At 48.4% G+C, this 12,561-nt stretch overlaps 5 protein-coding genes across 5 annotated transcripts; 2 read left to right on the top strand and 3 right to left on the bottom strand.

Annotated features, from left to right (window-relative positions):
- Positions 1 to 347: 347 nt before the first annotated feature.
- Positions 348 to 892, bottom strand: SERLADRAFT_478674 (uncharacterized protein; the record flags this gene model as incomplete). Its single annotated transcript, XM_007323417.1, is given in 2 exon segments — positions 348 to 389; positions 402 to 892. Coding segments are annotated over 2 exon segments (429 nt in total), but the record flags the coding sequence as incomplete, so codon positions are not given.
- A 312-nt stretch (positions 893 to 1,204) lies between these two features.
- SERLADRAFT_358385 (uncharacterized protein) lies at positions 1,205 to 2,848 on the bottom strand (the record flags this gene model as incomplete). Its single annotated transcript, XM_007323416.1, has 5 exons — positions 1,205 to 1,340; positions 1,470 to 2,205; positions 2,259 to 2,439; positions 2,491 to 2,602; positions 2,651 to 2,848. Coding segments are annotated over 5 exons (1,326 nt in total), but the record flags the coding sequence as incomplete, so codon positions are not given.
- Positions 2,849 to 6,209: 3,361 nt separating this feature from the next.
- On the top strand, positions 6,210 to 8,538 carry SERLADRAFT_418252 (uncharacterized protein; the record flags this gene model as incomplete). The annotated part of the gene is made up of 3 exons (XM_007323415.1): positions 6,210 to 6,872; positions 6,957 to 7,231; positions 7,298 to 8,538. The coding sequence occupies 3 exons, from the start codon at positions 6,210 to 6,212 to the stop codon at positions 7,461 to 7,463; spliced, it is 1,104 nt and encodes a 367-aa protein (XP_007323477.1).
- A 183-nt stretch (positions 8,539 to 8,721) lies between these two features.
- SERLADRAFT_442841 (uncharacterized protein) lies at positions 8,722 to 9,703 on the bottom strand (the record flags this gene model as incomplete). The annotated part of the gene is made up of 3 exons (XM_007323414.1): positions 8,722 to 9,009; positions 9,053 to 9,125; positions 9,636 to 9,703. The coding sequence occupies 3 exons, from the start codon at positions 9,701 to 9,703 to the stop codon at positions 8,722 to 8,724; spliced, it is 429 nt and encodes a 142-aa protein (XP_007323476.1).
- A 976-nt stretch (positions 9,704 to 10,679) lies between these two features.
- Positions 10,680 to 12,103, top strand: SERLADRAFT_478670 (uncharacterized protein; the record flags this gene model as incomplete). Its single annotated transcript, XM_007323413.1, has 9 exons — positions 10,680 to 10,963; positions 11,016 to 11,061; positions 11,137 to 11,274; positions 11,354 to 11,419; positions 11,477 to 11,545; positions 11,611 to 11,672; positions 11,754 to 11,850; positions 11,909 to 11,916; positions 11,971 to 12,103. The coding sequence occupies 9 exons, from the start codon at positions 10,691 to 10,693 to the stop codon at positions 12,001 to 12,003; spliced, it is 792 nt and encodes a 263-aa protein (XP_007323475.1).
- Between the last annotated feature and the right edge of the window lie 458 nt (positions 12,104 to 12,561).

The following is a 12,561-nucleotide window of genomic DNA, read 5'->3' as shown; positions in this document are numbered from 1 at the left end:
ACATCACAAGAGATCCTTCGAGTATGTGACGTTGGTACATGAACAGTAATGCGGTGGTAATCGTAGATCCTGAGCAATGATTTAGGGTCCAGGATGCGCGAATCGGTTTTGGTTAGCCCTATGTATGAGATGTGGAAGCACCTTTGAATGTGATAGGTTTGATACTTATCACGCCACAAACTCACGCCCAAGGATTCTCTTCATCATATGCTCCGCTTGTGTCAACAAACCCATCAAGACGAGCAAACGAAGGCGTCGTCTGTGTGCGCGTTACATGGGGCATGTCTTCCTCATTCGCTTGCCCAACTTGTCCCTCCCCATCTTCATCGTCGTCGTCATCCGTGCTTGAAGAAACCACGAACCGGGGAACCTGGATATGTCGCTCAGTTACATTCTCCTCCTCAGCTTCGTCGTCAGGCTCATTCTCCTCGGGATGAGAGTCAGTAGTGCGCCCATACACCCTTGTCAACCCGTCTCCTTCCCTCTCACGACCATAAGGCGAACGCGGGGCGACCAACGGCGAATGGGGAGAGTGAGAAGGAGAAGGTACGACGAGGTCGACTGCATCTTCTTTCAGCAACGGTGTGTGAGTGTGGCTTTGCGAATGGCGTGAGGGAGAGGGCATTGGTGAATGCGCCTGCGAATGAGGGGATGAGCGTGGATGTGACTGAGAATAAGAATGCGTGTTGGGGATTTGTAACGAGTTGGGACGGAGGTGGGAAGGTACAGATGTGTGTGAGGGGCGGGCTGGGCTGGCTCTCGATTCGTTCCTAATTTGTGTTTCTCGCATATTTCGCCCGTGATTACGCCGCCGACCTTCACCAGCTCCCCTACCAGGGCTCCCGCTCGCGGACGAACTTGCAGACCCAGGCGTCGCACCGCCACGTAGATGCGTCCAATCCATCCTCATCTCCCCGTCGTCGTCGCCACCTCGACGTGAGACAAGGCCTTCCTCGAAATCCACGACTCGATCGTCAGAGTTTCTCTGCTCGTCAGAGGCGCTCGCGAAACCCTCGTCTTCCCCTTCATCAATATCATACACATTATTTCGTCCTGCTTTACGTGCTTGTTTGCTCGTGCTCGTAGCTCCATATCCCCTCGCCTTGGCCCCCTTCGTAGAGTTATTGAAGGCAGAGCTGGGGCAACTTTCAAAGCCATCCACCACGTCTCGCTCCCAATACCCTCTCTGTGCTCTATCCTCCTGCGAATACGTGCTCACATCAACGACAGGGTAATTGTAGTCCCCGAATACTAGAGAACGCGCTTGTGTAAATATAGATTCAGTTAAAGGAGACGATGGCGGGGAAGGATACGAGAGAGCGAAAGAATCTGAATTTGAGCTTGAAATGTTCAGTGCTGATGCGTCCGTGTGAAGGGGTGCATCGTCAGTTGGCAAATCTCCCCAACCTCTTCCTCTGTTGTTGAAACGAATATCAGGAGCGTTGTGTACGACTTGCGCAGCATCTGACGCAAGCAAAGGCGCAATGGCGTCCTCGTCATCATCCCTAGCTGACACAACAGGTCTCTCGACATCGGGCAGCCAGTATTTACCCTTTCCACCTTGGACATACCGTAGTCCAGCCCTGATACGCCTCTCTCTACCCGCTCCGACATGCATACCTCCCTCACTCGGTTCGAAAGCGCGGTATGTGAGACCTGCGCCATGCAGAGTTGCGCGTGCGTCAAGGACGACGTCTTTGAAGCCGATGGCGTCGCGAAATGCAGGCCAAAGACGAAGACGGGCTGCGTGATGAGTGCTGACAGGGCTAGAAGGAGAAAGCGGAGGGTTGGTATAATCACGATACGAGAACGCGTACGCATGCGCGATGGCAAATATGGGCATCTCTAGGCACACGAGAATGTCAGTGAGACCCAGGCTGACGTGTTCCTCGTCTTTATAAGGACCCAAATGATTGATGACACCCATGGCGACAAGGGCAGATATACCTATACTTTGCCAAAATGAGAAAAAGAGAATACCTTTTACGCATAGGAACTTGGGGACTGGGCGGAAAGGAGTGAGGAGTTGGGACACGCAGAGCCAGAATAGGGCGAGAGAGTAGAGGGAGAGGCAGATGGATATGTTATAGACGATGGAGACGTAGAGGTAGCCTGAGCGGGCGCGAAAGTCGCCTTCGTTATATTTGCCTGTTGCTTTTAGTATTACAGTGGCAAGGGCGAGAAGGGGTTTTATTTGGACATATTCTGGGGAAGAAGAAAGGATGAGTGAGTTTATATATGAGAGAGCTAGTACTTACGGAGAATGCCGCGTTTTAGGGTAAGGAAGGTGTATGGATCGCTAATGTCTATCTCTGAACGGAAGAGGTTGATAGGAAAAATGGCCTGTTTTGGAGGAGAGCCGTGCATGCGGATAAGGAGCTCGCGTTCACCACCGAGATAGGAAAGAAGGAGGACGAAGAAACAGTAGATGACGAAGGCCTACGTCATACGCATATAAGCACAGCAACCAGGCGGACGCATCAGACTGACCTCGTAGACGTCGCGGACGGCGTCGATGAAAAACGCAGCTTCAAGAGAGAAAAGCGAAATAAGGGAGGAAATGGCGTAGATTGGGACCATCACCACAATACGGGCAACCATCCTTGCAAAATGGTTGGTATTACAGCATATGATACAAAATATTGCTCACCGTTGTTGCAGAGGCTTGCGGTAGTTCATAAGATGGAGGTAGATCGATATACCGCTCACGACGACAGCTATGAAGGTTGAGATACCTGATAGCAGCAATACAGGATATGGGAGAGATGACCCTGCACCGCGGCCATGCGACATGTCTGGAAAGATACCCATCGTTGTCCTAGGGGAACGATGGTGCTGAATACCTTCCTTTCTGACTGCGGCGGTCACTGCGCCGATGGATAGGTTGATTATGTAATACTCGCGTCAACGTGACTGTCAGGCACCGCTGGACCACGACTGGTTTTTGGGTGATTATAGCTAGCTATTCGGGTGATTATCAACCGGACAGGTTAATAATCATCCCATTGTGAGGTGCTGATATCAGGTGAAAATCAACTGTTTTTTGGCCAAATTCACCTGGTCCCACATAATAATTTTCTATAGTGATCGTCAACTGTATTTTGAGAGCTTTACAGATAATCTACTTGTTATTTTGTAATTTGGATAATTTCAACTGATATTTTGTTGATAAAAACCCACCACACCTAATGAAAATCACCATGTTTCTAAGTGATATTTCGAGATTCCTGTAGCTTTGACAATGGCATGCAAGGGGTGCCATTGGTATCAGACGTATAATATATATCATCACAGTGCAGTGCTGGCGGGTGCACCCATGTAGGCATCCGCTGTCATGCACCAAAGTTGATTGGTAGCATGGACAGGTGTCAATAACGAAGCGAATATTCAAAAAGACTCGCCTTTGCGCCACACAGGCACAGTGCCACGTGGAATAGTAATTAATATTGCCTTTTTCGAACTTGTGGCTGATCAGCACCACCTCTATTAGGCAATCCAGTCACACTCACCTTTGCTTTTCCATTCGGTACTTTCCACATTTCGGCATTTTGGCAAATTTTCACATTGCCACTGGCTACACATTGCATTGCACCCTCGCTTTTATCGTTTCCCTTACTCCCCTTCCTTTGCCTAGCCCCACCATGGGCCCCTTCCTCTCCTTTTTATTCTCACCTGACGGTCATTTCTGGATCCCCATTCTAATCCACTTTTTCGTCACCTCCACCCTCCTCCTCCTCATCTTATTTGCACCCCCATCATTTCTGATGTCACCACTTCCTATCCGCTTCCATCGCCGATCCGTTGACTACCACGTGCCACTGCTGATATCAGCAAAGCCCCGGCGGCCGGTCTAAATAGGGCAACAGGTCCATCTTCATGACGTCGATCTGCCATCATATACTATCAAAACATTGGTCGCTCGTCTTGCCTGGTTGGAGCGTGGGTGGGTAGTTTTTGAGCTGGAGAAGGTTCATCCCCTTGCGTCGCCCATGTTCATCGCTGTCCCATTCACTTGGGTACACTTATCTTTTGTCCATCGTCTTCGCTACAGCTACACCTACCACACGCTGCCTGGGACTCACTTGTTCCAAATTGGAACTACTCCTCTCCCTCCCTCATTTGATCAGGTGGTCCAACACAACCAGTCCATTGGTAAGGCCATGGAACTGTCGGATTTGGACTAGGTGGTGGACTGGTGGCTCCAGTTTTTTTTTTTTCAGCAGAACATTCATTTACAGTGCGATTATTTTTGATTTTTGAATCATTTTTATGGACACATATTTTTTTAGAATGTCTGACTGACAATAAAGGAACTGTGTTGATACTGATAGTGTTTTGCCTTGCCCTTTTTTTTACTGCATCTTCCCATGACATCATGATCTTCCTGCTCTCTTTTTGCTATTGGACTTTACTTTATGGCTGTACAAACCTGTGACATTACTCACAGCATTTATTGTTCTATCCCTTTCTTTTCTTTTTTTTGACAATCTTATCCTGTACTACCTACGCAGGATTCGTCAGCGTACATTCCTTCCTTCATATTCTTTCTCATTCTTTTTGCACAGCTATACTGTGCATAGCCTACTTCTCTTTTACTATATAAACCCCTGTATTTTACCTTGTAAAAAAAACAACAAGAAATCCAATCCAGACTTCTTCTCTACTCTCAAGTTCACTACTCTACTACTTGTGATCCAGAGTGGTCACAACACTTCCCACTTCTACCACTGTTAACTGCTGTCATCGTCACTCGTCACTTTTTGAAAGTGATTGTCATCCCCTTCGATTAGAGTCCTTCTGAGCACTACAGTTTGTGCGTCAGGAGCCTGCTATCACTGGGAACCTCGTCACCTCGTCATCCTCGTTGTTCTCAAACCTACCTTGTGCTACGATTAGCAAGGTAGTGCTCATCTATACTCGTCACAAAGCCCCTATCCTTCTATAAACTCAACTATCCCTCCTCCTCAAAACCCACACTCATACATCACTGGGTTTTACTTTGAAGGATCTTTATATGTACCACCCCACGAACAACCAGACCACTCCACTGTTCTAGGAGGCAAAGCCCATAAACAAGTTCCGTGGAATCTGGGAGGATTGTGTGTTAGTTTGTTTTGTGTGTGGTTTTCTAACAACAGTTCTCATCATCGACATCGGGCTTGATTTGGCTAAATATAATATAAAAACCGTGCGAGTATGCTGTAAATGGGAAGTGATTGCGTGGTCGATGGTGATAAAGACGGAGATGGAGTAGCTGTAAAAGGAAGGAGAACCGCGTTAGTGGCCGGGGTGGCGTGGCATGAAGTTGAAGATGCGCCCATTTTAGTTGCTGATGGACAGGGAGATGCGACGGCGGCGAGGGAACAAAGTGTGCTTTCTATTTCATGTGGTGAGAATAGCTGGTGAGATACATCTAAGAAGTGATGGATTCAATCATGACAGTACGGGATATGAGACTTGCTTTTACAAAAGAACAGCGATGTGTGCCGTCTCTATCAGTGCTGATGGGGCGTCAGAAAGCTAAAACATAGCAAGAGATAACAGGGAATGAAGGGAAGAGTTTGAGGGCAATGCATGCAGTTAACGAGTTAATGTCGTTGATGCATATGATTGCTGTGAGCAGTGGAAAAAGGCTAGTCTGGGTGGGAGAGATAGCGAGTGTCGTTATCAAGACTTACAGCACGCCGGTGGGATGATTCTCCAGAGATGACAGTGGGAGCCGATGACGCGACTTTGTCTAGCATGTTTTGTGTTAGCTCAATTGTGGTGGAGGGACGAGCACACAATGGGGAGGGACGAGCACTGGAATGGGTGGTCCATAGCGATGCTGGGATTGTTGTTTTCCAGGGGAAACAAGGGTCCAGGCAGGGTGAAAAGACAATTTGTATTGTTTTGGGATGATGTGATCGGTGAGCGTCGGAGATGAGGGATTACGTAGGGGGAGTATGCTTCCGATACAGGGTCCGGTAGGTAATCGACCGATTTTGAATGAGGCTTACGTGAGAGACCAGGTCCCTTTTTCAACGTGTGCCATCATTTTTTCATGTCACAGCATGACAACGACCTTCTAGCATCCCTTTCTGACATTCCCAATTTATCGCTTTTTTGCTCCTCCTCTTTTCCTTATAACCCCGCCTCATTTCTCCAAATTCCCCACTCTTTTTCACCAGGCTGATCCGCTCTGAGACAATCACACATCCACCTCAAAAATGTCTCCCTCCACTTCCCTGGCCTCTTTCCCAGAAGAGCTCCTCGAGCGCATCCTCGCCCTCTGTGTCTCCCCACCAGACACCCTCCCAACTCGCCCAGACTGGCACCTCTCCCGCTCCTCCCCATCCACTCCTCAGAACGAACAAACCCCCTCTCTCCCTCCCCGCTCCCGCATCACCCCTCTCCTCGTGTCCAAGTCCTGGCTTCGCATTGCCACGCCTCTTTTCTACCATACCGTCCTCCTCCGCACCCCAGAGCAAGCAAGCGCTCTCCTCATTACTCTCCAAGGTGCTCCGGATCTCGCACGTGCCATTCGTACCATCGTCGTATCTGGCTGTTGGCCCTGCCTTCGCGAGCTGCTCGCAGCATGCCCTTTGCTAGAATCCTTCGACTTCACCCTTGATGCAGGCCTGATGCCAAGTCCCAACAACAACACTGCCAACAACAACACTGCCAACGGTGGTGTTCCATCACCTGCTGTAGGCGCTGGTGCCATCACGGATGCAGTGGATGTCGACGCCCAAGCGTTCTGTGACGTTCTCGAGCAGATCGACCTGAAACATGTCACTGTCCGTAAGCCGACTTCCGTCTACCTCACCCACCCCAAGCCGCGCTACATCCTCTCCCGGCTTTCGGCCGCCGTCTCCAAATGGTCTCATCTGGTAAGTCACTCTTTTACCATTTTCATATCTTGCCAGCCACTACGTCTCATCTATACATGAAACTGATATCTTGCTTGTGTACAGGAGACTGCTCATATGGCATTCCGACTCACAGACGATGCTTCAGGCACGTGTGGCGCACTTGCCACTGCCTTCGCCCACGCTCCCCGCTTACACACCCTCCGTGCTCAACTCCCTACGGTATGGAACACCTCCCTGCTTACCGTCAGCGCGAACCCCGCGCTCGAGCGCATACAGCTTTGCACCGGTACTCCCGGTGAAGTCGTCGTCGGTACGGGTATGTTCTTCATGGAGGCACGCAAGCACAAACACCTAAGTGACCTCATTCGCGCTGGAACGTGCGTATTATTTCATTCTATGTGCTTTATCTGGACAATTCTGACATGATTATATGCGATTTTCAGCCCTATGATTCGTACACGTGCGCACACAATGGGCACGTTGGCTACCAACTATGGTGTTACGTCTACGCCTTTGAGCTTGAGCAGAGCGAAGAATATCGCAGCCAACCTTCAGCTCCCTTCGCCTTCACTTGCTTCGCGCACCAGCTCCCGCCAACAGGGACTCTAAAATTTCCCTTTTCTCGCGGTTTCATGCGTATATAGCTAGGCGCAGAAACGCATATACCCTTGAACATTACGTTGCATATATGCGTCTACGTATGCAATGATCCCCCACCATCGCACCCGTCACACACGACTCCACTTACAACGACTTGGGTGCGACAGAAGCACATATACTCCCCAGTATCATATGTGCGAAATCCCTCTTACGATAATACGTGATTTCTCTTTTTGTACAACACCTCTGCGTTCACTGTGCCGCCTCGATAACGATGAGGATGGATATAGTGGACGTGGTTAATACCCTGCTCGTCATACCCCTGTTACTGCGCTGCATAGCGTGGTGCACTCGCTTTCCTTTTCCTTTTGAAATTTTTTTTTTTTGTGTCTGTTTCGACGCCGCCCCACCCACTCCCCTGTGTTTCCCCTCGTTCATCGGTTTATGTGTCGGACGCTTTTCTCCTCCTTTGCAATCGCCATCGTTTTGCCTGCTGCACTCATTACCGCCTCATCCGTTATCGCGCATATACTGCTTTCCTTTCCATTTTTCTTGCACACGGGATCCTTCCTCAGCTTTTTTTTAATTTTTTTTATTGATTGGACATTGGGAATATACGCCAAAAAGAGATTGGATTATATAGTAGATTATCAATACCAATAGCGTAATATACAGCATCGGCATAGAAAAGCAATTTTACATATTTCCTCTGTTCAAGGTGGTTTGCTACCCTAAGTAAGAACTTGGAGCTTTTGAGATTTGCAGGATAGGCCACAGCGATGCGATGAAGGGAAAACGGATCAGATTCTTGCATAAATTGGCAGTGTTCTTCGTTTGCTTTTTGGCAGTGTCTCGCGGACGGGGAAACTTTCTTGATGATGAACGGTGCTTCAGTCCACACCCTCGGGAGGTGATATCTAAGGGCTCTGCCCCGTTAACTCTAATATTTGCTGATAAGCGAATGTGCTGAGGCTCTGGAGAGGGGGGTTAAACACCACTCGTCATCATGGGCAATGCTTGTCTGATCGTTTGTACACTACAAAGAAAGGAGGCCGGGTCAAGTGAGTTGAACCTCTGGACAGGGCGTACACCTCAAGCTCGGATTGGCATTGATGGGATCGTAAGCCTGAAACGAGGAAACCAGTCAAGTCAATGTCGAACCTGAGACGAGAAAACACACTCGTGAGTCGCCCTCATTCGGTAATCGATTCGCTTTCCACAGCATCATCGTCTTGACGTTATCAGATTCTACGGAAATGGGGGGGCTCTATCTTGATCCCCCTGATTGTGGTGGATATGGTCGAGGTTCGGCGCTAGCCTTGATGAGATTAGGTGCAAGAAACGGCCTCTCGCGCACGGGATAAACCTGATAAACAGGATCCGTTCTGCGTGTTCCCAAAAGGCTCGACACCGTAAATTGGCTGGAAGCAGTGATTGCAGCACCGACAGTAGAAGAAATCCGAATATTATGCGCGTTACCGCTAAATACAGCTGAAGCCCATTGGGCTGTTTTTGTCGCATCCAGTGAAGAGCATGGTCTTGGCAGCTTTAGCTCCTATATTAGCGTTGAAAGTGAGCTTGGATGTAGTCCTCCAAACCATCTCTTGCGATGGCATTTCCTCGTAGGCCTCGTTATCACCGCCGTTAGCACCCACCAAAACAGCGCCTTCGCTGCCGGAACACGAGAACTGCAATTTGGCCCCGGGGCAGGGCACTCCTAAAAGCATCCACGAAAAATTCAAGGGAGATTCTCGTATAAATTGGAACATACGAACCCACTTACCGAAGCCGTGACTGCGCGGCCAATTTTGGAGGCACTATAACTATGCAATGCTGCTCCTGGGTCTAAGCATTCAGCGTTCGTTTGAATCGACCCGGGGGGGTAGGGTTTGAGCCGCTCAAATCCTTATGGGACTCCATACAGCGCATTTGCTAGATTATTGGCGTCCTTGGTGGCATTGAATAGCCTATGGAAAACACCACCTTCGCGGACATATTCCTACGTCCCCTACAGCAGCTTCATCATAGTTGCATAGTTCAGGAAACCACAGGGGATAACCATGGCGTAACTGAGATAAGTGGATAGCATAGACGTCGTAGGCAGCCATAGATTACTTTTACAAAGTTCCCTCTATGCTCTATTCTCAACTTATAAACAGACGATGCGCAAGCTGTGCTCACCTGTGAAAACCATCATCCACTTCAGCAAACTTTGAGATAAAGAAAGGCGGTCCGTCAGGAAGAGCCATGTTTTGACGATAAGTCGGAAATAAGTACGGAACTGAGCAGCTGGGAAATATAACGGGCACTCACCTTGGCAGCAAGGGGCAGTGTGAGTTGTTCCAACAGGAATTGGCAAGCCAACACAAACAATTCAATACTAAGACAGCACCTTCGCTATCGGAGCACAGACTGAACTCCAGCACCTGCACAAGACACCTCTGGACGCGAACAGTAGATATAAAGGCGACTTGGGGATAGAGACAACATCACCCAACTGCTGCTCCGATTTCAAGTTTGGATATATTATAACTGCGTCGTGTCGCACTCTGAATCGGAAAACCGGTCGTTCCTATAGATAGCATCTGATGAAATGTTTAGACGTTTGATGCCGTCTGGGACTCCGTATAATATACTATCAGGATCATCGCCCGCTAAAAAGTCCTTCAGAAGAATCCGTCCTGGAATTATAACCCACATCGGCTATATCCACTTGATTATAGCTGTACGGCTCTGGGATCCATAGAGGATACTCATAGCGGGGTTGAGAAAGTTGGATAGCATATAAGTCGTGAGCAGCCGTATTTCAGCACGAAATTTGAAACACTCGTCAGCCAACCATCGGGCTTAAACCACAACGTTGAACAGCTTTAAACTGCCATAAATTTTGAGCGAGCGAGTACCGACGGTGCATCCCTCTACGGTGTTAAGGCATTGACATGTTACAGTATGAATCTCTTCCTAGTGCTTTGTTTACCCTTGCAAGGCAAGGGAAGAAAGGAGCTGGAAATGGTATAATGGTGTAATGCACCGATGCGAGCGGTGCTTTCTTGGTGAACCTTCTAACATATGGCGGGGCTCGTGAACACGGGTAAATAATTATACGATCGAAGGAAGAAATAGAGACTTGGTACACGCGGACTGAATTTGTGGTCTGGTGAGTCCATTGGAGCGATAAAGAGTGGACCTTCCATGCATAGCTCGCACGTTGTAATATCCTTTCCCACCGGAAAACAATGGCAAACGTTCGCAAAGGTGTCGCCCTCATCACAGGTGCTGGCCAGGGCATTGGGCGGTCAATTGCACTGCGTTTGGCAGAAGATGGTTTCGACGTGGGACTGAATGACATAGAGGCAAATAAAGACAAACTCGAGCTTTTAGCAGCAGACATCACTCAGAAACACGAGTCCCAGCGACGGACCTACGTTTTCGTCGCAGACGTTAGCGAAGAAAAGGATGTACAGGCAATGGTGGACACTGTGGTGAGAGAACTGGGTGGTCTGGATGTCGTAAGTATCACTTTGGGTTCATACAGATGTCCTGTGTCATGAAATGGAATAGATGGTTGCAAATGCTGGAGTTGTCCGGACAGGCTCCCTTTTTGAAGGTACGATGACATTAAACATTGGCGGAGAGCGACTAACCGACATATTCTCGCTATCTTTGGATGTTTGCATATCAGCCTCTGTCGCTGACTGGGATGCTGTATTATCGGTGAATGTTCGTGGAACGTTCCTTTGCTACAAGTATGCAGCCCAGCACATGGTAAACCAAGGTGGAGGACGAATAATTGGCGCCTGTTCATTGGCAGGGAAAATAGGTAGGTTTGGTCCTTTTCCATCTTCATTTTTCACGTGTCATTTCATTGTACACACAGACACTTACGAAGTTCACTTCAGGTCACGCATATTTGAGCGCATATAGCGCATCAAAATTTGCTGTGAAAGGATTGACACAAAGTGCCGGTGAATTCTCATCTTGTCTTCGTTGTAAATCCGTCTAAATTACCAACTGAAACGCAGCGAGAGAACTTGGGCGTTATGGAATCACAGTCAATGCATATGCACCAGGCCCAATTCAAACCTCTATGCGTGAGTGCTTTTTACTTTTATTTGACTCGCTTGGTTCGCTTCGGTCTTATTCGATGTGTCCTCAGTTACTGAACTGCACAATTCTGAGGTCAAACGGACCGGAGATCCAGGAGGATTCTACAAGGTGGTAAGATATAGTTTCCCTGTATCCATTCTGTACATTTGTCCTATCGTATTGTGTCCCTCCGTTCATCCATTCGCTTTCTAGATGGAGAACACCTCCGCATTAGGTTATCTCGGCAATACTGGAGATGTAGCGAGCCTCGTGTCTTACCTAGCGTCCCCAGAGGCACACTTCATCACTGGTAAGCTACTCTTACTTCTGCTCCAAACATGTATATCATAATTGCCGTGTTTCACTAGGCCAAAGTGTAAGCATCCCCTTCTATCTTGCTTTTTCGTTTATCTGAACGAATCTCTTCCAGATCACAGTTGATGGCGGTATATACTTCGACTGAATAACGGTCTGAGCATAATTTAGCAGCATACGGCAGCTACCGTATATACCAAGCTTCCCCTCACTGTGCAGTCGAGTGAATGCCAAGGGACTTTCTGTAGCTCGTTACTTCGCATGGGTTCGATAAGGCACACTGGGACGCGAGAATATTCACTACGATTCTAACCGGCGATAGACATGCCGATATAGAGGAAGTCGTACCTGATGGCGTTCGCACCACTTAGATTATGGGTGCTTGCATCGATAATAGTATGCCCAGTGTCAAATATACACCGACCGCAGCAATCGGACAGCAAACCAGCGCGCGGAGGACGCATTTTGCAACCGGAAAACCAACTTCGGCAGGTGTGGTTTATACTAGTATGTCGACAGACTGGTAAGGCGACAGGAGTGTAAGGATGAATCATGGGACATGACGAGAGTTGATCTTTTCTTACTCACGAAGGGTGTTCACGGGTAAGTCGATCTAAGAATGTGCAATAACAAACCTTCTGGATTAAGGTTCTCAAATCAATGATCAGTAGATAACGGGTAAGTAGTACTAGCAATCGATATGGAT

Source organism: Serpula lacrymans, assembly GCF_000218685.1.
Source record: "Serpula lacrymans var. lacrymans S7.9 unplaced genomic scaffold SERLAscaffold_15, whole genome shotgun sequence".
NCBI lineage: Eukaryota > Fungi > Basidiomycota > Agaricomycetes > Boletales > Serpulaceae > Serpula > Serpula lacrymans.
Note: the sequence above shows the minus strand (reverse complement) of the source record. Positions and strands in the feature narration are given on the sequence as shown.